General features: G+C 45.4%; 1 protein-coding gene across 1 annotated transcript; it reads right to left on the reverse strand.

Annotated features, from left to right (window-relative positions):
• Positions 1-62: 62 nt before the first annotated feature.
• LOC119170338 (adenosine deaminase) lies at positions 63-27,413 on the reverse strand. Its single transcript, XM_037421477.2, has 8 exons — positions 27,062-27,413; positions 26,243-26,304; positions 23,087-23,209; positions 19,908-20,137; positions 17,213-17,337; positions 12,342-12,589; positions 295-421; positions 63-195 (listed from the first exon to the last, which is right to left on the reverse strand). The coding sequence occupies exons 1-8, from the start codon at positions 27,107-27,109 to the stop codon at positions 91-93; spliced, it is 1,068 nt and encodes a 355-aa protein (XP_037277374.2). The 5' UTR covers positions 27,110-27,413; the 3' UTR covers positions 63-90.

Genomic DNA, 27,413 nt, shown 5'->3' on the forward strand with positions numbered 1-27,413 from the left:
AGCTACGGCTACTGTACTTAACTACTCTTTCACATCGTGATGACATTTAATATTGAATGGCAAACGAGTTAAACAGAAACTTTATTGCATTCAAGCAACTGTCTTAGATGAAATTCCGTATTCCCTGAAGAGATGCTGAAGGAGATCTTCCTTTTCCGTATGAGGCAGGAAACACGATCGTGCAGCATTTATATTCTGGATAGATTAAGAAATAAGAGCAATCAATATATAAGTTTTTATCAAGTACAAAATTTTCATTCCCATCAAAGGGAAGGAAAGGAATGACAAACTCACCGCTCTTATCAAGTGGGCTTCAGTCAGACCGAGTTGTTTAAGAAACGCATACTCGTCATCCAGTGTGCTTCCCGTGATTGTGCTGTCATCCTTGTTGATGGAGAAGTTAACATTATCCTCAGCAAAGCTGAAAACAAGAGTAGGCAAATTTAGGCACAAAGTGATGGCAACAATAAACCTCTAGAAAGGATATGAATTGCTGAGTCCTTAACAAAAAGTGAAGGGAGCACCCCCTCTCGATAATTAATACCTTGCTGAACTATTGTCAGGAGAACCGTAAACACGGAGAAGACCAGAAGTATTGGCGAATCGTAAGTGACAAGCTCTGGACAAAGAAATTGACTTTAGCAAGATACTGCACATTCGTGCTTGCAACTACAATGCCACATATTGACATAAAATATCCATTGTAAAACAGAAACAAAGTGTAAGTTGGAGCAAGCTGCTAAGTAATGCTAATTACCCACAGAACAAAACTCTGAGTCTTAAAAACAATGAAAAAGCACAGAGCTCATGATCCATCTGTGGGCAACAAAACAGAGATGGAAGATGTATTACCTCCTTCATCAGCTCCTGCACAGTTTGATTAATAATCAGTCTGAAAGTAATTATCCAATTTTTGGGATTTATTAGATTGATATGTGGGTTTTAACTTCCCAAAACCACTATATGATTATGAGAGATGCCGTGGTGGAGGGCTCCGGAAATGTCACAAATTTCTTGGAACATCATAACAAAGCGGAACAGGGCAAGAGGATTGAGAAAAGATACACCCTGTTGTGAACCAGTTCTGCTAATTTACGAGTCATGAAAAGTGTCTGTGGTGCTGCCAATACTTGCTTTACTCGCGCAACTTCAAGGCGAGTCCTCTATCCTGCTTATCCTAGAGGCGATAGTGGTACCAACTCGGTTTACCATTGTTAACTGTAACACCAAACTGAAATATTCTAAGACAATATTCACAACTAATGCAGAACAATCAAGTACCACAAACATCTCGAGTAAGTAATTTTTGTAATGGGAAATTTCAGATAAACCACTGAAAAGTAAGAAAAAAGCCTGATTTTATACGCTTGGTTACACTGAATATTACTTCCTACAATTCCCGTGCTTCTCGTGTTGCTGTGTTGGCATCATTCTTCATTGATGTTTTTCTTAAAGGACCCCGGACCCCGAATTTGGAAACTCGATATGCTTGCTCTGTTTGATAGTACAGCATGCAGGGCCGCCTCTGATTGATTATTAGTGGCGAGCGTGAACAAGAAAATATTTTAATTTGGTTTTAAATTAAGGGTGCATGTTCTTCCGAATATTCAGGTGCAATCGACATTTTCTGTGGTTTTGACGTTGCAGAGGTCAACATGTGCGGGGCATGCACAATGCCCCGACTGGCACTTGGCAGAGACTATTGTTCGTCACCCCTCTCGCTCTGTTGTTGGGCTGCTCTCAAGATGGTTCTGGCTGCTTACGCCAGGAATATATTTCTGAGGGGGACACGCTCAAATCACCCACATCGTTTTATTCTTCAGTGCACGCAGGTTCCCCTCTCTGAAAACAGCGTGTTCCAGAGTCACCAAAGCTTGAACGCACTTAGTCTCAAGCGCTGCTCCACTGTTGATTGATATATGGGGTTTAAAGTCCCGAAACCACCATATCATTATGAGAGACGCCGTAGTGGAGGACTGAAAATTTCACCCACCTGGGGTTCTTTAGCATGCACCCAAATCTGAGTACACAGTCCTACAGCATTTCCACCTCCATCAAAAATGCAGCCGCCACAGCCGCGATTTGATCAAGCCACCTGCGACTGATGCAATATGGGGTGCTATTCACTTACAAGATTAGACAGGTGTTACGAAATAGCGAAAAATCGTTCTGATTTAACGCCGCTAGCATTAATCATAAGATGCGTTAGAGAAGTTACGATATAATTTTGGCATTACCAGATGCAAAGCTACAAGTTACTATAATTAACTTGCAAACAAAACTTTTGCTGTCAGGAGTCCTTTAAGATCTGCCAGCCATCAACAGTTACCATAGAATATAGACCGTACAAATCTCACAGAGTCAAAAAATATTGTGAGCGCGACAAGCGAATGACTCTTTATTCTGTTTGATATCATCATCACCTGTACATTTTCTTCATCTGTAAATGTCATCACCAGCGTGACTTAGCTCGAGCCTGGCTGAATAAACCGGTTCCTCACAAGTGATGAACGGCGCTTTTCGTTCCCTCAAGTCCTCTGGCCTGTTTTCGCTGGAGCTTTGCTTGGGTCTTCGCATGCAACCTCCTGCCATGGCGGCCCAAGACGACCCTGGCCCATCCAACGTCGCCGTCCTACTGCAGCCACCGCCACCCGCTCCGCCCAACAACATTCACCTGCGTGATCCACCTGTGTTTTCCAGTCTCCGAGGCGATGATGTCGAAGGCTGGATCAAGAACTACGACCTCGTCAGCGATTTGAACAGGTGGGACAATCCACACAAGTTGCGCAGCGTCCCATTTTACTTGTCCGATGTTGCGAAAACTTGGTTCTGGAACCACCACCCGGATATTCCCGACTGGGACACTTTCAAGCACAAATTCGTCAGATATTTGGTGCCCCTACAGTTCGCACTGAGGCAGCAAAGGAGAAGCTCGCTGAACGCACGCAGCTGCCGGGTGAATCTTACACCTCTTATATTGAGGATGTCCTTGCACTGCGCAAGCGAGTTAACATTGGCATGTCTCGGAACGACCAAATACGCCACATTATTAAAGGTACTAACACCGTCGCCTTTAACGCACTCGCCACGCAAAATCCTGCCACCACCCAGGACGTGATAACCATCTGTCAGCGACTCGACGAGCTTCAGTCTCTTCGCCTTTGCTACGATGCCACCGACATTCGTTTGCCTGCACCCCTCGACTTGCGTGCGCTTATTCGCGACATTGTTCGTGAAGAGCTTCACGGGCGCTGTTCTTCCTGTGCTGTGGAAGTTGCTTTCCCTTTTGAAAAAGATAGCTTGCGAGACCTGATTAAACAAGAGATCGCCTCCGCATCGCGTGCGACGTGTTCCAACGGTCCCTGCGTGGGCCAGACGCGCACGTACGCCGAAGTTGACCGCGCTCTCTGCTGCACCCACCGTTTCTGTGCCTACAACAGCAGACCATACGCCTGTCGCTTCGTTATCAGCGCCAGTGCGTGCACAACCTTACTATGCACCTCAGCGCCCACCTCGACCAATCTGTTACTACTGCGGCTATCGAGGACATATCGCTCGGTTTTGTCGAAGGCGCCAACAAGACGAGCAACGCGGCTACATTTCCGAAGAACATCGAAGCTTCTGTCCGACCATGAACTACCTACGACCACCCTCCCGGTCATCCTATTACCGTTCACCGTCTCCTACCTACCATACTGACATGCCTGGCAATTCCCGTACGTCTCGCCGCAGGTCGCCTTCGCCAGGTCGCCGTTCAGTGTCGCCTCTGCGGCCCGCCTCCCATTCCACGAACGCCCAAGCGGAAAACTCCCCAATGCAGTTTTAGGAGGGGAAACTGCATCCACCGGACAACTAACAATTCCTCCAGAGCGGCCATCGAATTTGATAGTAGTGTTTGTAGAAGGTGTACGCGTTGAGGCTCTTGTAGACACTGGCGCTGCCGTTTCGATTATTCGTGCTGAATTTTGTTCCCGCCTTGGAAAAGTCACCACACCTTATGGCGGCCCACCTCTACGTGCGGCGACCAACGCTCTCATTCGTCCACTTGCACAGTGTACCGTTCGTGTCTGCATAGAAGGCATTCGTCATCACATTGTCTTTGCGGTATTTCATCAGTGCACCCACGCTCTCATTCTTGGGTGGGATTTCTTGTCTTCTGCGTCCGCTTTCATATCTTGTCATCAGCGCCTCCTGCATCTAAATGCCACTGACTCTTCTCCGCTTGAACACGATGGACGCATCCGCCTTGTCACCACGTCAGATTATGTACTTCGGCCATACATCAAAGAAATTTTAAGTGTTAATTGCACCGACATTGTGGATGGTGACGTACTCCCTTACGGGCATACCCTATGTAGGGGCATTGTGATCACACCAGGACTTATTGGCTTCTTCGATGGGTCTATGTACCTAACCGCCATAAATCCAATGCCCGAGTGTGTACTGCTCCCCTGTGGCTCAACAGTATCTTGCGCTGTCGACAGTAAGCCTGTTGCGATTGTTACTCTTCCGAACAACAACCACATCGATGTTCCGAAGTCACAATCACTGCCATTCAATGCCTCTGCCACACCAGTGTTTGCAACAATAAGCACTGACTTAACACCTGATCAAACTGAAGATTCGCTCGCCCTGTTAAGGGGGGATGCTACACCTTCCAAAAACTCTTATTTTTGCGAGTACCTCAGTCAAATTTGGAGAGCCTATGTAGATTTTACTGCTGATTTCAAAAATCTAATTCTTTTTTGCTGTGACAATTAGTTTTAAAGATATATAGAACTGCGACTTTTTCAATTAAGGCCTAATTAGCTAATTAACTGTAACTTGGATATTGATGTGCAACCTATAGAACCAATTCGGTATGTTCACAGTGTGCAATAAAGTATAAATCATTGTTCTGGGCTATTTCGAAGCAAAGTTGTGGGATGTTGAGTATGACATGAAAAATTTCCCCATCTACACTTGAAACAAAAGATCCATTTAGAGAATTTTCTCCAAAATTTATTACAATAAAACCTACTTTACGACACATCCCCTGCATTTATCTTCGAAACAAAAAAGAAATCGTAATGATAACCCAGATAGAACAAGAGATATTGCTCGGGCATAATGGGAAGCACATGAAAATTGTCGTTTTGAGAAATCGAGAAAAAACGTGGGCACACATTTTTATTGCAGAAGATGCAACAAGACAACCTCAAAACGCACCAGAAGCATAGTCTGAATGCATTCTGTGCTCATGCCTCCTCGTCACTAGCTTCCGGAGTTCCAATGAGGCTGTTCTTTTCTTGTTGGAGACAATGCTGCGACGGTGGTCTTTTTCTCTCGCTCTCCTGGCACCAGTACTTGTCGCATTCATGTCCATTTCACCTAAGATTGCCGTTGCAGAATTCAAATTGCCCGTGTTGAAGCGCAGCACTGCTTCTGCAACAGCTGCTTCAACAGCGAACAGGGACGCATGGTGCTCCTTGGAGGCCAAACTCCAGATTACCGAATGTAGGCTCTCGTTGGAGTTCTGCGTTTTGCCGCGTTCGCACCTCTGAAGCAGGGCTCTTTCCGAAAGCCGGGTATAAACCGGTAGTAATGCCTCGGCCACGTCTTTCGGTAGATTGTAGGCATGCCTGGGGTCGGGCTCACCCTTTGCTTTTGCGGCATTGTGCCGACACCATGAAGTTTCACCAGCTGGGCACAGACTGTGGTCCGAGCATTCATCAGTGGAGGTGACGTGGCAGTATGTGGCCATCACAGCCTTTTGCATCTCGCCCACGTCACCTTCATGCGATTTCAGAGCCCGGCCATAATATGTGCTCAGCCTGGTGATCAGCTCACCTGTGAGCCTGCCTTTCCCACCAAGGCCTCTTTTCCCATCGCACTTTTGTTTCTGCACCAGGTTTCTCAATGCGGTGCCCATCCGTTTCTGTACATGATTAATACAGTCTTCCTTCTGCACGTCAATGTAACCATACACCTTGGCGTCTTGTATGGCGCAAAATGTCCTAGAGTCTCCATCAGACAGCATAGTTGTGTAGCGCAGGCCATGGCGTTCAAGCGACCTCTGAAATAGAATTAGAGCCGCCTCCACTTCCATTTGCCCCGCTTTGCTGTTCGTATTTTTTTGGCATTTGTGGTTAGCCTTCCATTCTTGATAGCCCTCACTACTAGGCTTTGGGCCCACCTCGCAGCCTAGGCAAAAGTTGGAAAGAACGACGTAGTCCAACACATAGCCACTAAATAATTCGATAACTGTGCCCACGCCGATGTGGGAAGAATGGCCTCGCGTCTTCCACGTTCCGTCGTAGCTAACGGCAATATTGCCCCGGTGGCCGAAGCACAAGTCATCATAAATTGTTCTAACCTTTTCTGCACATTTGCTCATAGCGGACTCAGCCGCTCGCGTTGCAGCGGGTGCCAGCGTGTTCTTCAAATGCCGCTGAAACGTCTTGTGGTGCATACCGCGGTGTGAGAATTGTTGCGAAAATATCGTTCATTTTCGTTTGGCCGTTGCCGGTAGCCACCATCGCCCTCGAAGCGAGAAGATTTACTTCAAACGGATTGCACGTTTTCGTGCCGTTCGCGCGGGGCGAAGTCCATTCATTCGCGATCTCGCCGCACCTTTCACACTGCACTAGCACTTTCACGGCAAGTCCGTAGTCCCGATCCCCTCTGACGATCGTAGCCGGTCCGTGGCAGGCTTTGCAACACAAGGCACCCATTATCGCGTTTAGGATATCTAGATGCATAAGCAGATAAGGAGCAGCGTGGTCCGAGTCCTGTGCGGTTGCCTCGCTACAACTCGCGGTGAAAAAGTCAATTTTCCGTGCAGTTGCTGGCGCCGATCAAAGCCGGTCGAGCGTCGCTTTCTCCCGGGCATGATTTTCTTCAACTTCGGCGTTTGTCACCACCTTGGCGTCGATTCGTAGTCGTCCGGAGTTCGCTTCACCGTCATCGTCGTCGGAGGCAACGCGCTCGGTCGCACCATCGCTGAACGGCCGCGGAGCGTCGACACATCGTTCGTCGGAGTCAACCAAGGGCTCTGATGACTTCGTAGACTTTCTCCCACGACCTTTGCGTTTCCTGCGACCAAATGCGTGCACGGTTCGATACTTTTTTGCGTTTCCAGGCATGACGATACGATCAGAAGCTTCAGAGTGCTCTGCCGATTTCGAGGCGTCACAGCGGTAACCCTTTCAAAATGGCGTCGGGTCGCGTATGCAGGCGCAAGCCGCGAGCTTCCAGCCAACCGGAAAGCGCCATTTCAGTCACGTGCGCCATTTAGCCAATGGCAGTGAGCGCGGCTCTTCGTCTTTGAGGCCCCGTTTTTCGAGCCGAGGAAACGCTCAATGTTGCTTACTGAATTAAAAAAACAGCGGAAAACGTGTTCTTTCAAACAAGACCAAAATGGCGCCGATCGAGCGCGTAGTTCCCGCGTATCGTAGAGCCGAAACCTGCGCTATTCGCCCTCAATTCAAAGGGCAGGACGCCCGTTTTCGGTTTTTCAAAGTTGAATAACGATAAAAGTTGATGGTATTCGGCTATGAAATTTTGTAAATAGGTGCGCAATGATGTCGGGAATGCGAAAAGAAGGTCCGCGAAAACTCGATTTTTTGGCTGATTTTCGGTCCCGAAGTGCCGCGTCCCCCCTTAAACAGACACTGTTCTCTACTTGACGTGAACTCGCCCGCCCTCAGCATGACGACCACCGCTACCCACAGCATCCAGACTGACGGCTCTCGTATTGTACATCAGCATGCATATCGCGTGTCTCAGGCAGAACGCAAGGTCGAGGAAAACGTCTCAGACATGCTACAACGCAACATCATACGTCCTTCCTTGAGTCCCTGGTCATCCCCAGTTGTTCTCGTTCAAAAGAAAGATGGGACAGTGCGTTTCTGCGTCGATTACTATGCGCTAAACAAAATAACGCGCAAAGATGTTTATCCCCTCCCTTGGATCGACGATGCACTGGATTCATTACAGGGCACAGAGTATTTTTCTAGCCTCGACCTTAGGTCAGGCTACTGGCAGATACCAATGTCGGGGTCTGATAAAGAGAAGACTGCCTTTTCAACGCCAGATGGGTTGTACGAGTTCAATGTGATGCCTTTTAGACTCTGTAATGCGCCCACCACCTTCGAATGCATGATAGACGGCATATTCCGTGGTTTGAAATGGAAAACATGTCTGTGCTATCTCGATGACATAGTAGTGTTTTCATCCACGTTCTCGCAGCATCTACGTCTTGACAAAGTCCTCACATGCCTTGCAAAAGCCGGTCTACAGCTTAACACCAAGAAATGTACCTTTGCTAGCAAGACAATCAAGGTTCTCGGCCACCTTGTCAGCAAAGGAGGAATTCGGCCCGACCCCGAGAAGCTTGCCGCTGTCCTCGATTTTCCTCGTCCCGTATGTCAAAAGGACCTGCGCAGCTTTCTTGGGTTATCTTCTTACTTCCGGCGCTTCATATGTGGCTTCGCGGAACTTGCGTCTCCGCTCCATCAACTCCTCGCAAGGAACGTCCCCTTCATTTGGTCCGAAGACTGCGAAACCGCTTTCACGGCATTGAAGCAAGCCCTCACGTCGGATCCGGTACTGTGCCACTTCGATTCCACCGCACCCACCATCCTTCACACCGACGCAAGTAGTCATGGTCTTGATGCGGTACTCTTGCAGCGTGACAAAGATTCACGCGAACGCGTCGTTGCTTATGCAAGTCGTGCTCTTACCGCTCTAAAAAAGAACTACACTATCACCGAGCAGGAGTGTGTTGCTGTTGTTTGGGCAGTGCAAAGATTCTGACCATATCTTTTCGGCTGTCATTTTACCGTCGTGACCGACCTATGCTGGCCCTATGCTGGCTTTTATCGCTGAAAAACTTATCGGGTCGCCTCGGTCGCTGGGCGCTTCGCTTGCAGGAGTATGATTTCTATGTCGCCTACAGATCTGGGAAGAAGCATCAAGGTGCTGATGCTCTATCGCGCTGTCCTTTGCCCAGTGGAAGCCACTCACCATCGATACTCCAAAACGACAGCAGCTCTTCAATCGCAGCGCTAAATTCATAACCTGCCACCCTATCTGTCCTTGTTTCACAACAACGTGTCGGCCCATACTGCCGCACTATTGTTGACCGCTTGACTGGCTCTACTACTCCTCCAAACGCCAGACTCCGTCGACAACTTAAACAATTTAAGCTTGTCGGTGATGCTTTATGTCACTATATTTACCACATCGATGGCAACAAGCGGGTACCCGTCATCCCACGTTCTCTGTAACGTGAAGTTCTGGAAGCCTTTCATGATGATCCAACTGCCGCTCATCTAGGCTATCACAAGACTTACGACAAAATACGAAGTCGTTGTTTTTGGCCTGGCCTCTCTTCAGCCGTCGCTAAGTACGTCGCCTTCTGTGTCTATTGTCAACGGCAAAAACGACCGACAACTGCTCCGGCTGGCTTAATGCAACCTCTTCCTTGTCGCGCCTCGCCTTTTGAAGTCGTTGGAATAGACTTGTATGGCCCTCTTCCTATATCATCCAATGGGAATCGCTGGACTGTCACGGACGTCGACCACCTTACTCGCTACGCAGAAACAGCTTCTATACCATCTGGGACTGCCACTGAGATCGCCGATTTCTTTCTTCGCCACATCTTTTTGCGTCATGGAGCTCCACGCATTCTCCAGAGTGATTGTGGCAAAGTCTTCCTCTCTTCCATTGACGAGCAAGTTTTGCGTGCCTCGAACACTGTTCATAAGACTACTTATAGCTACCACCCGCAGACCAGCGGATTGACTGAACGGTTTCATCGGACCCTATCGGACATGATCGCCATGTACATTCACCCCAACCACACGAACTGGGATGCAATTCTACCCTTCGTGACATTTGCCTATAATACGGCTGCTCAACGCACTACCGGCTTTTCTCCATTTTTTCTCGTCCATGGCCGCTCGCAGAGTTTCGCTCTGGATGTCTCTTTCCTTTCGGCCCCTGCACCCTCGACGGCTACTTTCTCTGAAGAATTTCTATCTCGTCTCGCTCACTGCCGTCACGAGGCCCGTGTTAACACCGGCCTCTCTAAAGACATCCGAAAATCTCGCTACAACTCATCTCGCCGAGTTGAGTTTTTCCCCTGGTGACGAAGTTCTTCTATGGACTCCACTACGCGTCCCCGGCCTATGCGACAAATTCATCAGTCGCTTCACTGGGCCGTACACGGTGGTCGAACAAACATCTGTCAATTACCGCGTTTCTCCTCTTAGCGCTAATCCTGATCATCGTTGCCGAGAAACAGAGATAGTGCACGTATCTCGTTTAAAGCCTTATGCGCGACGCATTTCATAATACTGTCAAGCGACCAGGCGGCTGCTTTCACCGCGCGGGAGAATTAGTGTGAGCGCGACAAGCGAATGACTCTTTATTCTGTTTGATATCATCATCACCTGTACATCTTCTTCATCTGCAAATATCATCACCAGCGTGACTTACATCGAGCCTGGCTGAATAAACCAGTTCCTCACAATATTCCTGTCAGTTGAAATTCATAACAATGAAAAACATGGGAAACGACTGTGCCGTATTAGTATGCTACTATATGCCTACTGCACAATCAGTAATCACACCAGTACTCATATTTAAACGCTTTGTGCTGTGTCTTGCAAAATCTTGCAGCCCCTTGCCAATTTCGACACACATTCCTGCCCAACACCTGTGTAAAGCCACGAAACCAAAGTGGCAACACATCAGGCTGTATCAAACACAGCGGGGTGATACCGTATTTACTCGATTCTACTGCGCCCTCGATTATAACGCGCACCCGGTTTCCACAACGAAAAAAAAAAAGTAAGACATCGATTGCAACGCGCACCCATTTTTCTCGTCGGGAAACACGATCACATGCCCCGCCGCGGTGGTCTAGTGGCTAAGGTACTCGGCTACTGACCCGCAGGTCGCGGGTTCAAATCCCGGCTGCGGTGGCTGCATTTCCGATGGAGGCAGAAATGTCGTAGGCCCGTGTGCTCAGATTTGGGTGCACGTTAAAGAACCCCAGGTGGTCAAAATTTCCGGAGCCCTCCACTACGGCGTCTCTCATAATCATATCGTGGTTTCGGGACGTTAAACCCCACATATCAATCAATCAACCACACAATCACACCACTCGGGAAAAAGACTCCTTTCGGGAGCGTCTTCCGTTTAAATATGAGGTACGGGAGAAGCTCGTGCCTATCTGACGTGCAACGGATCATTGTCGTCACTCTAGTTTTACCATGGCCCGATGTCAGCACGCGAACTTGCTTCACCCCCTTCTTCTCGACGGTTGTGGTGCCACGCATGTCAAAGTAATGAGGCGTCTGATCGGCATTCCCGATTTGCCCAAGCAGAGAGCCATTGTTGTGCCGCAAGTTTAGGACGAACATCTTAAAACTGAAGCTTTTCTTCGTACCCCTCCGGCAACTTTTGGCATATGTCCGTTCGCCTTCAGAGGGAAAAGCCTTTCCTCAAGTTAGCGAGCACCTGCTCGCTTTAAACTGGCTCCGCATTAGCCCTTTTTCTAAGGCTAACTGCATAGCCTGCACTTGGAGCAGTTCTGTCGTCACGGGCCGCTGTGCCACTCACTGCTCAATCACATACTCGCCGAACAGCTCTTCAATTTGCGGAAACCGAGCCTCCTGTGGTCCGCTGAAGCCTTTGCGTGAATCTTTGCTGTCGACAATATTCTGCTTTTGTTTCCGCCAGTCCTGCACGCACGTTTCGGGAACTCTGAACGACCGCAATGCAGCTCGATTTACGTCCGTTTCAGCACACGCGATGACTTTTCTTTTAAAAGCGGCATCGTGGTGCACCCGTCGAGTTTTTGGAGTCGGCCCATCCATGCCGTCGATGCTAATGCGCACCAAGATGATGAACTCCTCAGCACACGTACGAAGTGCCGCACATGAGAAACACATAGGCAGAAATGGCCGACGCGCCATGCCGACGCACGCAGGGGGCGGCCATTTTGGAATGCCGATGGCAATAGAATGACCGTATTCAGTTTTTTTCGTACTCGATCCTAACGCGCATGCGATTTATGAACTCGCTTAACCGGAAAAAAGGTGCGCGTTAGATTCGAGTAATTACGGTAACCAGTTTCCAACAGCCGTACTTCAGCACACTAAGTAATGGGTCTTTGCAAGGACTACCAAAAAATAAGTATCATGAAATTCCGATGAGGCGTGCCTGTGTCACTGAGAGTATACTGTATTGTGGAGGCATAATAAAAAGTGAAAGCATTACCACAAAACCATGGCACAGAACACAGAGATGCAACAACGCAGCACAATGGAGATGTTGATGGTGAGACTCACCGAACTATTGAGTGCCTCTGGGTGCTCAGTGGGCAGCCTCCAGAGAGAACACTGGAGTAGGGACAGACTTCGAAATGAATGTTCTGCTTGCGAGCCAACTGGTACGTCTCACCAGTTGGATCTTGAAAAATGCGGTATCCATGACCCACACGGTCGCAGGCGAGCTTGAGGATGGCGTCGCGCACCGTCATGTAGGTGCCGCTCTCACCAGCATGGGCTGTCCTTGGTACACCCACCTGCTTTGCTCTCTGGAATCAAGGCAGAAAAAATAAAACTCAAGAAAATACATCTACAAGGTAAGTGGCAAATCTAAAGAAGAAAGACCACCTCACTTTTATCTCACTAGTAACTCTAAAAGGAAGCATTAAACTAGATTGATAATCTTGATAGTCATGCCAATCCTGCCAATCGCACCTCACAAGGGACCGACAACTAAGTTTCATGGTACAGTACATGTTTTCATTATTAGAGTAAAAATTTATGAGTCAAAGTGTATAAATCATAGAATACTAACACAGGCTTCAAATGATGGTCGGTGAGTGCACTTGAGATCTGTAGGCCAGCATTGTTGATGAATATAGTGTTTACAGAGCCAGTGTTCTTGTAGTTCTCGTACGTATGCTGCAGTGCACTGTGGATGTTTGCGGGCCACATGCATGCATCACGACTTAACGCAAGTTTTCAGCTCCCAAGCTGCCGTGGTGGCTGCACCGCTTCTCAGTGTGAACTCCTGTTACCTTATAATGGGCATAGAATGAAGTAGGGGTGCCTAACAATACACCTGGTATTTTAAGAACGAACACTGACGTTTCTAAATAACAATAGTCTATGTACATCGACCTTAACAATTCCTTTGAGCAGTACCAAGGCTTGTCCACCAGGACACATTATGTACTATTTGTGCCTTTCAAATGATTAAAAAATGCAAATCATTGTTAGATTGTGAAAAGCACGTACAATTGTGTCAGTAAAATTCATGGTTTCTCCATTTCCACCTAGGCCGATCATACACTCCGGCCATTCACGAGTCATTGAAATTATATTACGCTTCTCAACACAATAATAATTGTTGGTGTTTAACGTCTCAAAACCATTATAATGCCACGGGCATGAAACAGGATTGGGCTATGCCAATGCGTGCATGTGCCATTGTGAGAAAGAAGGAGAGTAGACGATAAGCTCATGGTATTGCCACTTCATTTCTTTTTTAAATAGCCTACCATTCTTGATACATATAAGATTGAAAAGTCTAAAATTTTCGATCTTGGCCAATTCCCCAAAGTGGGTATGTGCCATATATCATAGGAAAACAAACAAACACATAAAGGTCATGTTTCTGGTGACTAGTTCCTATAATGAACATCTAAATTGGCACCCTCACATTGAATACATCGCGACAAAAGCAGTACACGTGATGGGCGTATTGCGGAGGTTGAGCAATTGTAGATCAGGTATGAGAAGGAAGGCACTTTTGATTATATATACAGTCGCCGACCGATTTTCCGGACTCCAAAAATTCGGACTTGTTGGATATTCCGGACTTCATAAATGCACCGTCAGGGATCCCATAAAGCTAATGCATTGTTTCGACCGATTTTTCGGGCGAATTTGCCCCTGAAAGCTCGATTTTTCGGACTAAATCGCTCGTTTTGTGCCACGCCCCAAGCCATTGTGAACGCCGCCATGTTGGATTTTCTGTCGGCTTGGCTAAGCTTGGTCTTCAGATGCCTTTCCTGCCTCCGAGATTGGAATGCGCACGCCATATTTTAAGTTTCGGAGGCCGTGTTTGCTTTTTAAAAGACGCGGTGATGGATGCCGTTTTTTCGTTTTCGGTCAGCACTATCGTCATCACATCGCACGGGGAGGAGGCGAAAGGAGGATTCTTTTATTGTCGTTGCAGCTTTTTTCAGTCGCCATTCTGCACGTGTTGTGTCGCGTAGCGTCGAGACGTTGTGTGCTTCGCAGCGGCTATCTGCGGCATCGAATTTTGTGTTCTCGGTGCCATGGCTCCGCTATCTGTGCCATCGCGGGAGCCGGGTGGTGTGAAGAAGCCTGGGAAGTATACGACCCTGACGATGGAGAAGAAAGCTGCCATAATCAAGCTAATAGAGAGTGGACGTTCGCAGCTAGATGTCGCTGGATGACGGTCGACGCCGGATGGCGGTCGTGGTTGTCGTCGAATGACAACGACGACCTCCCGCAGCCGTCGGAGATCGCCAACACGGTGGCAATTTTGTCGAGCGTTTACAGCGACGATGTCACCTTGGCGCAAATACGGGCTAACCAAATTGCCTCCAAGCGTAGTTTGAGGCAAGGCAGCATCAAGGACTTTTTTAAACCTGCCTGGTGCAATAAACTTCAGATTTTTGGCGAAAACGAATTTTTCGGACTGTTCGATTTTTCGTACTTTTTTTCGGTCCCCGCCAGGTCCGAAAAATCGGTCGGCGACTGTAAAATGTATGTCCGACCTGTGTTAGAGTGTGGCTGCGTTTTTTTTTTCTGGTGCGCCAGCCTACAAACTTCGGCTGCTCGTTCTATTGGAAAGAGAGGTTTTACGGCTCTGCTTAGGACTTCCAAAGTATACGGCAAATGCAGTGTTATACCTTGAAGCACAAATACCAACCTTATTATGTCGCTTTAACATTTTTACTGTGCAGACCTTTTTACGACTATACGAAGCACCGTTGTATATTGCCCCGTACTTGATTGGTCATTTTCACTTTGCTTACCAGATTTTCTTCCTGTCTTTCTGGCTGAATTTATGGCAATAATGTTAGCTTTGCAAAAGGTAAATATTTCCATTCCAGTAGTAGCAGTCATAACTGATTCATTATCAGTGTGCTCCTCTCTGTCCGCATCTGGTCGCTCACCCATACTGAAACTTTTTAAATCATTGGTTCCCTGTCATCTCCGAAGTATTCATTCAATCTGGGCACCAGGGCACAAATGTTTGTTGTTAAACGAAATAGCTGATTCTCATGCAAAGGCATCACTTTCGACCCCCATCACTCCTATTTTCCCTCGTACAGTACACAATACAGTGGTGCGATTTCGCACACTGAAAATCAGGCAAAATTTATCAGACCCTGCACTAACCGCTTCTCCGGAGTACAACCATATTTTTTTTCCCTGGCGCAGTGAACTGTCTAATTCAAGGATGATGGAAGTTGTCATCATGAAATTTCGTTGACGCGTTACCTCCCTCAATTTTCACTTGCATAGATCAGGTATATTGGATTCCCCTATGTGCATTTACTGTAATCAAGAGGAAACGATCAGTCGTTTTTTGTTACATAGTCGCCGTTTCCATTTATTCAGGCAAAGCATACTAGCACCACCTTGTCAAAGACTGGGCTTGCAATTATCACAACCTGATCTTTCATTTGGAGCCTCTACACTGGCTTTCAGCCACAGGGATGTTTTATTCGCCGTTCAGGAATACATCACTGCGACTAAACGATTTTTTTGCTAAATTACGGTCTCACTATTTTTTCTTGATTTTTTTTTTCTGCAAACTTGATATCGGCATTTCAAATCAAAATTACATTAGAAAAGTTTTGTAGGAATGACGCAATGCTGAAAGTATAGGGCGAATTCACCTTATAATCAGCCAATCCCCTCCTTTGGGTACGTGCCATTTGCACATGGAAACAACAACAACAACATAGTTCGGCTCGACATCCAGTGCTACTGTGGACAGAAATTGTGCTATGAAGAATCATGCGACATTTGCTGGTGGAGGTGCGGGGCAGTGTTGTTTCCACTGCAATCAGCAGGAAGATCCCGGCAATAGTGACACATTGGAAGAACCAGCTGACCTAATGGCGTAGCTAGCGGCAACTAGGCCTAACATCTGAATTCGGCCCCTTTCCACAACTCGACCGACGTATAGCCAGTACAGGAACATATACTCAAGAGACATCGACGCTGCCTCCCCCATGGTTTTTCAACGTTCCGAGAACCCCAAAGCCCTTTCACGGCGACCCTTACGAGGACATCGATGACTGGTTTGATGACTACAACCGTTACGCTAGCGTCAATGAATGGAAGAGCACCGAAAGCTTCAGTATGTCTACTTTTACCACGAGAACTATACGCTCACTTGGTTCGAAAGCCATGAAGCCACTAGGGAACCTGGCCAGAGTTTTGCACCCAACCGCAGAATACCTTCCAAAGCTCTGACCAGAAGGTATTATCAGACACACTATATTGAAGGGCTCCAGAAATTTTGACCATCTGGTGTTCTTTAATGTGCACTGACATCGCACAGTGCATGGCCCTCTTCCATTTCGCCTCCATCGAAATGCGACCACCACTGCTGGGATCAAACCCACAACCTTCGGGTCAGCAGCCAATGCTTATCAATGAGACAATATATGTACATTGTTCTCCCCTCAGTGAGTGGCAGTTGAAGTGCCAGCCTACACTCTCTTTCACCCATTTGAAATGCATGCCTGAGAAACCAATCAATATCAACTGCGCACATCAACACTGGCAAGCCATGCCACCCACCACCTTGTTACATAAAAAGGAATCTCAACAGCTGGCCTTGAGATTCAAAGATTGCCAACTCCAGTGCTAGCTCTAGAACACAAACAGCAGCCTTTTTTTCTGCTTGCTTGGTTCTTCATGGATGCCGGAAAGACATTATCAGAAATGAAATGTGGATGCATTTAATAAAAAGGACATTAAAAGACTCAACACTCCTACACTTAATATCTCATACCCCAATCCCCTGTCTTCTTAAAATATCCATGCCTGAAAACTTCGTGAGGAAAACCCTGGTTATGTGTACAAGATGAAAAAAGAAAAACAGTGTGTACTGCTCAATCGCTGCCCCATAGAGGAAAAAAAAAACTCTAGTGACATGCCTGAAAGACTTGTGCCTCAACACTTGTATAGCCAGGCGTCTGCACTTCATCCTTTGCCACATCAATTCCGACAACCCCAATGCCGCTGTGCTCCTCACAAAGTCTCAAACAGTCAATGGTCCATTCTGAAAATATTAAAGAAATGTTCGCATGACCAATCAGGCAGAGTTCGCCCTCCAGCTTTCAACAATAATGAACATAATAAAGGAATACTATCATCGAGGAGCTCCAGCGGGATATTGCAATATGACTGATAAAACAGTACTAAGATGAAATCGCTTAAGCAGCATCTTCCTTCACAAACCTGGCACACGCTTTGACAACATGGTGTTACGTGTTACGTGCTCATGCACATATGCTTGTGTGTAAGCCTGATGCCCATACCACATAACACATGTAAGAACACAAATAAGAAGACTGCGTGAAATGGAAGGGAAGTGCTTGTGCTTGTCATCTCTTCAATACTATGAGATTTACCGTGTGCAATCAGGGGAGCATGTACACAGGTATGCACAAAAGGACGAAAAGACGGTGCCTGTCTGTCTCTCTACGCATAAGTATACGTGTGTGTCAGTGATTTCCTCATGACATATCTGGAAATATTTTCACATTCATTACATTATATTGATGTTCAAAGTAGGTTAGTGATTCAATCTTCAATGCTTTGACAGCGCAAAAAGCACGCGTCGGCAGTGCATTCTTTACGAGATTCATTTCTAGATGTGCTGATCAAACCTGCAACATACAAGCGAATAGAACTGTGCACTTCTATAGCCTGACCATGACTGATTACTAGACGGTAACCCAAGTGTCATTGAGTAGGATTCGAACACTTGTATTTCATTCACTCTGAATTCCTGATCGTACAAGTAATGATGGCAGCACAACAAACTCAAAACCAATATCGCAATAACCATGCAAGGGCCTGTGCAGCAGTAAGGCTACTCTCAAAAGGCATATTACTGCAGCAAATCAGACAGGCACGCTCGTAAGGTTCTTGTATGTTTCATACATCGATTCCAGTTTACGCTGTTTTTATAGTAGGGTGCAAAGCATTTCGTAATATATCGTTGATGCACAGTAATGAAGCTGAAATATTACTTTTCATGCCATGGCAACAAATGAGGAGGTGAGCATTTAATACTTCGCACAATTTTGTTCGAATGTAGGCCGATAGTTTTTTTTTTTTCTTTGCATAAATTCCAGAGTCGGCTTGTTTTAGTAAATTTCGAAACACACGCCATTTTTTATCAGAAAAAGTGGTGCGCAACTAGCGCCACCTAGACGGTGTTATAGCCATTAGTAGCCGAGCCAACACTTAGCTTAAGCACACACGTGAGGCCACCATTTTGATCCTTGTGGCGAGTGTTGAAGCGAGTTGTTGGTCATTTTGAGTCGCGCTTCGAGTGGTCTGTATCTTGTATAGCTCAACGGCGCCAAACAGGCAATGTCATTATAATGCCGCTTATAATAGGAAAGTTGTCTTAGCCGGGGAGTCGTCGTCAACGTTTAAGCGGCTACGAGACTTTAAGGTAAACGAAAAAAATGCATCACTGGAGGGTCTGCATCATAGGACGACAAGCTGGGAACAGTGATTGTGCACTTTTTTAAGAAGTGCGGCATATCCAGCATGCTTGCTGGCACAGAGGATTGCACACTATTTGAAAAGAGCGACAAAGAAGTCAGCGATGACTCAGAACGAGTGCAGCATCAGCAAGCATGGCACCTTCATGATGCAAATAAGAAGCAGCGCGCAAAAAACGACAGAGAAACAGATGCAACAGGACTTGAGGCTGTATGTTTCTTGAGTTATTTGCATCATGAACCAACTGCTTTGTGTCATCTTCATATTCAACACGTTTTCTCTTTGTGAACGCTCTCTTCGCTGCTTCTTTTGGCTTACATTAAAACAAAGTTTTTTTTTTTTTTCTCGGGCTTCCAACTTTTGGGGGGGTCGGCTTACAATCGGGGTCGGCCTAGATTCGAGTAAATACGAGTGAATACGGAATTCTGGCCTGATATACATTTCAGTGCGGCTGAACTCAAGTGTTCTGGTGAAACCAGCCCAGGTCATACGTTCTCACTTTCCATCTGTGCCTATGCTAGCCGACAGCTTGGCCCTCCTTGAGCAGTGATCTTGAATCGCACCTATACTCTGTGAGCATAACACAGAAAATTCATTGGCAATTCACATTATCTGCCATCACTGTGCAGACACTTGGGCCTCCTAATTTCTCTTCACGTGGTTAACGAAAAAAGTTGACACAGGTTGATTGATTGATATGTGGGGTTTAACGCCTCAAAACCACTATATGATTATGAGAGACGCCGTAGTGGAGGGCTCCAGAAATTTAGACCACCTGGGGTTCTTTAACGTGCAAAATTGACACAGGTTGTCAGTCACTTTGGTGAATTTGGGACTGTACAAGTACACCTCCACTTCTTTGTTAATTTAGAAAATTTCTGCAATCAAGAATGTAGCCTTGATAAACAAAACAGCTCTCGAGGGCGATGGGTTGCCCCCTTTTATTTAATGCACTATATTTCCCCTAAAATTTTTGAAAATCTTTATCAGGAGAGCATGCTGACTTCCTCACACACACAAAAAAGAAAAACTTGAATTATAACGTGATGTCAAAATAGGCAAACAGACCACAAAATCCACTGATTAAGCCCCAAAAACAGCCAATATTACCGTCATTTCCCCAGACAGAGACCAGTATAGACCGAGCCTTGACACCGAAGTCTTGCTCTCCCCTTTCAAGGCCCCGGCTAACCGCTTTGATGACCAGTGCCGCTGTCACACCCGTGTCCTTTGAGGCCAGCAGGTGCGGTGAGTAGCGTGCCTCAAAGTATGCGACACCTTCTCGTGCCTGATCTTCACATAGCTCGTAAGCGATGCGCTCAATTGCTTCCAAGTCCCCACTGAAAAAAAAAAAAAAAAGCAACAGGTGAAACAAAAATTCTTATTCTTGATTCCCCCAAGACATAGTCAATCATCAGTATGCCACTGGTGGCATTTGGAAAGTTGTACAATTGTAAGCAAAGAAGGGCATGCTGAGTTGTTTTCATCTTTAGCAATAGGTTAACACTGTTTTCTTTTTTGTTTTGTTTTTATGTCATTTTAAACCTTAGAAATGGCTACACTGGCCTCTACAAAGATCAATCTTAAACTTAATGAGACTCTTGGCTATTGCCAAAAAGCCTTCAAAGAAGTATTGAAAATAAAACCTGGGAAAGAAAATATTAAGAACCTCGAGATTAATGCAAAAGTTACACATAATCAAACTTAATAGTGCGGACTTCAAGGCAACAAGTTCAAGGCTGGCCTCAGACAAAAATGTTTCAGCATGCGGTGAGCTAACAGGATGCCCAAGGCATTCCAACAATCAGATCATCCCCATTCCTTACAGGCAATACGAAAGCAGTGCATATAGAAGTTTTTTGCCTCTGGTAATTAGAGGTAAACTTTATTTGCCCAGTTGTTGGTGTCGGTTACGGCCGCTCAGATGGCGGTAACATTATCCCAGATGTAACAAAGAGTGCGAAAATAGTGGACGCATTGAAAGCAGCAAATGAGAGCAGGCGATAAATTACATGATGTTGAACTCCCCACAAAAACGTTCTTTATAGATGCATTGTCTTTTGATTGAGAGCATTTTCTCACCCCATTCAGCACGTATTCCGTGCCATTTTGCATTAACAAGTTGTCAAGTGAAGTGTGTGAAACAGGCTATAAAAAAGGAGTGGAGAATAAACATAACAATATAGGCTCCCTTAGTCGGCAGCTAAATACAGTCGATCCCAGATATATCAAATTACTAGCTATATGAAACAGTTAGGAAATCCCTTGAATTTTCATCGCAGTATTATGGGGGTGCACGAGTATGTCAAACTCCCACACAGCAAAACATTCTACATATTCAGATACTGTGCCACACCCAAGCCCAAAAGTGCATTTTTCCTAACACTTATTGATCACTTTTTGGCCACTTTCTAACAAATTCCAATCTCTCTTCGTACCCTGGTGATGAAAAGGCCTTGTTATTCCGTTTCATTGTTGCGTTGCTGGACTAACCGTGACCTGGTTAGTCCAGCAGTGCTTGTGAGTGCACTGGCTTGTTTGATATATGATCTGTAGGTTGTAGCAATTTTTCACGGGCGCTGATAGCAGAAAGCACTACAGTGAGATGAATGCATAGCAATTTGGCGGGCTCATCACAATGCTAACGTTGCCTTCCTAGAGTGTGTATGCATAATGTGATGCAGGCCCCAAAAGAATGGCCTTCGAGGTCTGCAACACTGTGACCTATTTTTGGCGTTTTCGGTAATTAAATGCATATCAGGAAATGCATATCCCAGCAAAGTAGTGGCTGCATTCTGTACAGCCACAAGTACCATGACCATTGCCAAAATATCGATGATGGGGTGTTGTTCTTATGTTGTTTGGGAACAGCGTTGTCTCTTGTGGTTTGTGACTACTTTTGTACTTCTCGCTTTATCACTGGTAAATTGGCATTCAGGTGTCAGTAAACAATCATCTGCTCGTAGAGATAAAAATGGCGATGGGTGCTTAGAAAGAGGTCAAGCAAAGCTCCATGATGAACTGTTTCCTTGCAGACTTTCGTGCCAGGCGACGATTTTGGATGCATTATGAATTCTGACAATGGTGCACGGTGCCTCAGTGAACTTTACGACTGGACATTTCAGGGCACCCTCTCAGACAGGAGTACAGCAAACGACTTTATCAGTACAAATGACGACGCAACTGGCGATGTAAATGGCAACGTAAAGAGATCATGGCTAATGTTGCCCATACCACGCAAGCGCACCTTAGCAGTGATGAAATTGCCAAAGCCAGTGCTGAACAACCTTTTACCGTAGTTCAGAGCTCTCACTGGCATCATTCATCACTGTTGACGCACAATGCACGGTGCTGGAATTGCTCATTTGAAAACTTTCAGTGACATTGAGGATGCCTCGGTTAACTTGTCAGTGTAAAAAAACTAAGAGAAGTTGACATACTATTTTCATGCGAAGCAATGGGTGGTAACTCGCAAAATAATTTGTCACCTTGTTTATCATAATCTGAGCGAATATCATCTTAGCGCTTATGATTTCCAAAACTGTTTCGAGAGCTGTTGTGCATCAATATAGGCCTTAAATTTGCACATTTAGTATTTCAAATCAGTATCGATATATCAAACTACTTCACAATCTCCTTTAATTTCGATACATCTTGTATTGACTGTATAAGTATGAATTTCTGATGCAATTAACAACTGTTAGTTGCACTCGGAAGCCAATTTCTCAAACTGCTCATTCTCACCAGTCTAACAGAATGTAAATCATCTTGAATAATACTTTCTATCTCAATAAAGCAACGATCCTTAACAAGCCCGAACAGGCTAGTAGCATTTATCTACTGAAAGACTGTAGAATTTATCTTACCAACAAGCAGGATCTTCACGTGTGAGAAATTTATTAATAGAATAAATGCCTACAGTTATATTGAATGAGCTTTGGTTCTATAAATATAAGTAACACTAAGGTGAGCCTACGCCATTCAGATTAATTCACGTAAGTCAAGTGGCCAGAACATCAATCAAGCACAGAACTCATTTATTGCTTGGCATAATATACTTTCCCCAAAGCATCTAAGTTCTCTGAGCAGAAGATACTCAGATGCAATTTGGATTGCTCAGCAATGATGCCACTACCTGAAACGTAGTGCATAAGACTGTGGGGCAACGTATGGCAAAAGCATGTGAAGGAAGCACCTAATGCTGTGCGTATTCTCATCACTCAATTTACATTACTGATGGTAACAACATTAATGCTCTGGAACATTTACTGCCTTGGTTTGGTACTCACACGACTGTTGGCATAAATATTGAGAAGCGGTCAAGAAAGTCCTTCAGTGACGATGACTCCACTTTCTGGAGCCGCCATCTCAGGGCAGCTATCGAAGAACAGCCGAGGTCAATCTTCTTTTTGCTTGAAAGAAACAAGTTTGTCAGTAGTATGTTAAATCTTGACAAAATGGCAATTCATAATATGTGCATTCCAATATGAACCGTATGTGCAACAGGTATGATGCCCTTTAATTTTAAAATTCTGGAGAAATATGTACATTAAGACACACTGCAAAGCAGCCTGGCAAATATTTTTAAAAAAGCTTGGAGGATGCTTGAGTTTTGCTTTCAAAAGTAAAATTCAATACCATGATCAGGTGCCATGCGCACTGCTTCCTAGTTTCAGTTCTTCTCAGTGGATGCATAAACCATGCTGCAAGAAAATATACGTCTGATCGCAAAACATTGGCTGTTTGAAACTACCTAAAGAATCCTTATTGCAAGTACAGTTATACAATACCGATTATGTCATAACGCTTCCTTGTGCAAATCAGCGAAGTGCCCACTACGATTCAATAAGGCAAAACGCAAACCTACGAAGCCGCTAGCTTTGTTTATACTTTTGCTGATGGTGATGATTAAAGGTTTGAACTCTTTGTAATGGGTGGGCCTTCAAAGCACCCACTAATTGTGCGATTCACATGTTTATATGCCTGGTGCGATTCTACGCTCTGCCGTGCTCCTGCAATATGACATGCATCAAGGAGACTCCTTTCATTACATGAAATTTGTACGGTGTTTCAATTTTTTTCCAAACCTGTTTTAAGCAACTGTGTGGCTCTATGGTAGAACAGTCGCTTTCCTTGCAGACAGCCTAGGTTTGATTCACCCTCGAAGTGAAGTTCTTTATTATTTATTTTAATTGCATCATTCTTAATTTTTAGATAATGGTCACAATGATTTCTCGCTCACAACCAATGATGCCGATGCTGACGCCGAAATTTCTGCTAAGTGAGCTCCTTAACATTATTGCAATAATAAAAAATGGTTCATACACAGCTGTGAGACAAGGATAGATCTCAATGAAAATTCCGGGAGTATAGACCTGTGCAGCTTCAGATGGTATGAAAGCCCAGCACCTGTATACGATGAGCAGGCATGCACAATCCTCAAGGCTCACTGAGAATCCTACTAGCCACGATTACATCAATACCTATATATGATTTTGTGGACTTTATGTTGTCAGAATAATACGATCAACCATCTTGGCCTCTAAAGCCAATCTAGTACTTCTATGGCTTAACTGCAAAACAAATTATCAGCCAAGCATAACAATCAAAAGCCGCATAAAAGTGGCGGAGGCAGCAGCAGTTACACAACATGCTCAGCTGCCCCATTTGTATTGTCGAGCTGTCAACAGCATGCATGACATCTTTGAAGCTTTTTTTTTACCATATGTTATTGGTTAGGACGTGGGTTGCGCTTGGTAAAGCTCTTTCACAAGGATCAGCCTCCACTTGGCATGACACACCAGACAAAAATGGAAAATGAAATGGCGTGTTATTTACTTTGGCAAGTGACTTGTACACCATAACGTGAGCATCAGACATTTTGAAGCGTTCTATGTTGTTCATAGTGTACTGAAAGATTCCATTGAGATCTGCGCAACACATTGATCCAGTTCTTTTTTGATGATTTTTATCACTGACTGTACCAACTGTACGATATAAAGATCACAGTGCAATGTCAAGCCAGCGAGTGATAAGACATGAAAAAAGTGAGAAATTAAATTAATCTGCATGAAATATTGCCCTGAACTATAAGTACATGAAATGCTCATCCATGGCAGCACAAAAAGATATTTCAATCAATATGCAATAAAAACGTAACAAAAGCCCATCAATGGTGTGCTGTGTTATGGAAGAAAGTGCGAATCTAACAATCGGAAAGAAGTACTATCAGATAAGTAACCACTAATAGTGCTGCAAGCAACAGCACTTCAAGTGGTGACTGAGGGAGTAGATAAGCAATCTGCACACTGATATCCCACCACTCAACGGTCTCAGAACAGTTCCTTATTGTTTTGAAGCTACTGTCCGCCACATTGAAATCAAGAGCTATGTCCCCGAGCGATATCCAATCCCTTTCACTGAGGCATTCAGTTTTCAGTGGCATATAGGTTCTACGTACCGCAAAGATATAAAAAAGTAACAGTAGTAATTGATAGAACATTAGCTTTGATTGATTTTCACTGTAACTTATCAATAACGTAATAGCTTGTTGAGCTGGTCATCCAGACTGCACGTGTTGTACCTAGGGTGCTACTTTATTAAAGTTCTGTCACAGATCGGAGGATCAATGGAAAAGAACGGGAGAGAGGCACACGGGATCACCTGAGGCTCGTCTGATGATAAAGACATGAGAATAGTCACAGAACAGGTGGAGGTCCCATTCAGTCGACAAAATAGATACAAAACGGTACTTGGACGATGTGGATTGGACCGAACCATAAGCACTTGAGCTCGAAGAATCGAATTAGTCTGTTTTGTGCCTGTCTTGCTGCGATCTTGTGCTGATCACCACCGAATGACTCATCGAATTGCAATGCCACCGAGTATCCACTCAAGACATTAACACAATTAAAATGAGGTCATCCACCTCTTCAATCTCAAGCTTTGAAAAACAATGCCTGCCAATATGATATTCAACTAAAATATTTCTGTATTTCTTCATGCGCTGAAAGCATTTCTGATTTCCATCAGCTATCATATTGGCTGTTTGCCAGCTCTCATCCTTCCATTCTAAGACAGAACAGTCACAAAATAGCCCCATTGCACGAGTCTGCGAAATGCATCAAATGGGCGATTGCCATCAACTGTCAATGTCATTTGCTTTGCACGTCTAACAGCAACAAAGATGGCATTCAGGGGTATTTAACACTTGATAACATTCACTAGAAATGACATTCTATGTGCCTTGTTATGGAGTTAATGACATTAATACTATCATAGTGAATTTATCATCCTAACCAAATTCATTGTTTCACTTTTGTGTTCCTTCAAATCACTATGCCACATGATACAAAAGAGTGACAAAAATGGTGCTGCATCGTTTTGCAGATAACTATATGTGCTTAGAATGCTACAATAACATTCTGTCGCTTCACGATACTCACTGTGCAAGTTCCCATATTGTCTCCAGTCGTATGGATCCATCTAAATGAAGATGGAGCTCCACCTGTGTGAAAAAGTGGGAGAGAAACTTTTCGAATGTAGGAAATTGTCATGAAATAAATGAACTAGCCTAAACAGTCACCACTTGCCTTTTTCTAACTGCAATTCTTGTTAATATTAACTTTTACTGAAATCTCCAATGCTCTGGAGAGGACGGGGGAGGGCTTAATGTGCTGCTCATGAGATTTCACCCAAATATAAACCGACAGTGCTTATATCTGTATAGCAAAGCGTTTGCCATGGTGATACTAATGAAAAATGTTAAATCGCCTCTTAAAGGACTCCTCGCAAGTTGGGAATCGCAGACAAACAAACGCTGTGAGAAGGTCGTTCGGTGTAACAACGAAGTTATCGCACATTTCTTTGGCGTAACGCGAGCCGTCTAACGCGTTGTAAGTCATGGTGTTTGCTTCTCGCAGGGAGCCACTGCCTTACTGCTACTCTGCGATTACGTAAAGCTGTTGCACCAGTCAACAAGGGTTCAATGAATCACCTGTTGCTTTTTTCCCCACGGTTGCAACCGAAGTACAAGATAAACTGACAGTTTTGAAACCAACACGAAACTTGGCGATATACTTAAGGCGCGTTCCATAGGCGCGTGCTATTAAGCAGAAAGCACACCTTCTAACAGCAACTATCTTGAGATCAGTCAGCTCGCAGATACTGTTTGAATGAAGCTCAGTCAACTACATCGAGATCTGCACCGGGAAACGCACATGCAGCGAGGTCGCATCAAATCCGGCAGTGTCCATAAAACTCACCCTCGTTCGAGGAATCTTCGACGGATCGAAGTGCCTGAGAAAACTCATCGCGCTTTCGTTTCACGCCCCGTCGGCACCACGCCTCTACAGCAAAACAGCGGCCAGCGATTTGGCGCGCGTTTTCAGCAGCAGCAGTAGTTTGACAGGTTTTGATGGCGTGCTCCGGGCTGTCGGCGACTTCCCGCCAAGCGTGGGGTTGGGGGTGGATACACACAAAGGCGAGACGCGGAATCAACAGTTCCGACAGCGCGCCCAGATTGCTGCACACGGCTGACTTCGTTCACTCTCTTTTCTCTGGCCTCCAATACCCTCGCCCACCCCCCCACAAGGGTGCACAGCCGCACAGCTTATG

Source organism: Rhipicephalus microplus, chromosome 2 (genome assembly GCF_043290135.1).
Source record: "Rhipicephalus microplus isolate Deutch F79 chromosome 2, USDA_Rmic, whole genome shotgun sequence".
In the NCBI taxonomy this organism is placed as follows: Eukaryota; Metazoa; Arthropoda; class Arachnida; order Ixodida; family Ixodidae; genus Rhipicephalus; species Rhipicephalus microplus.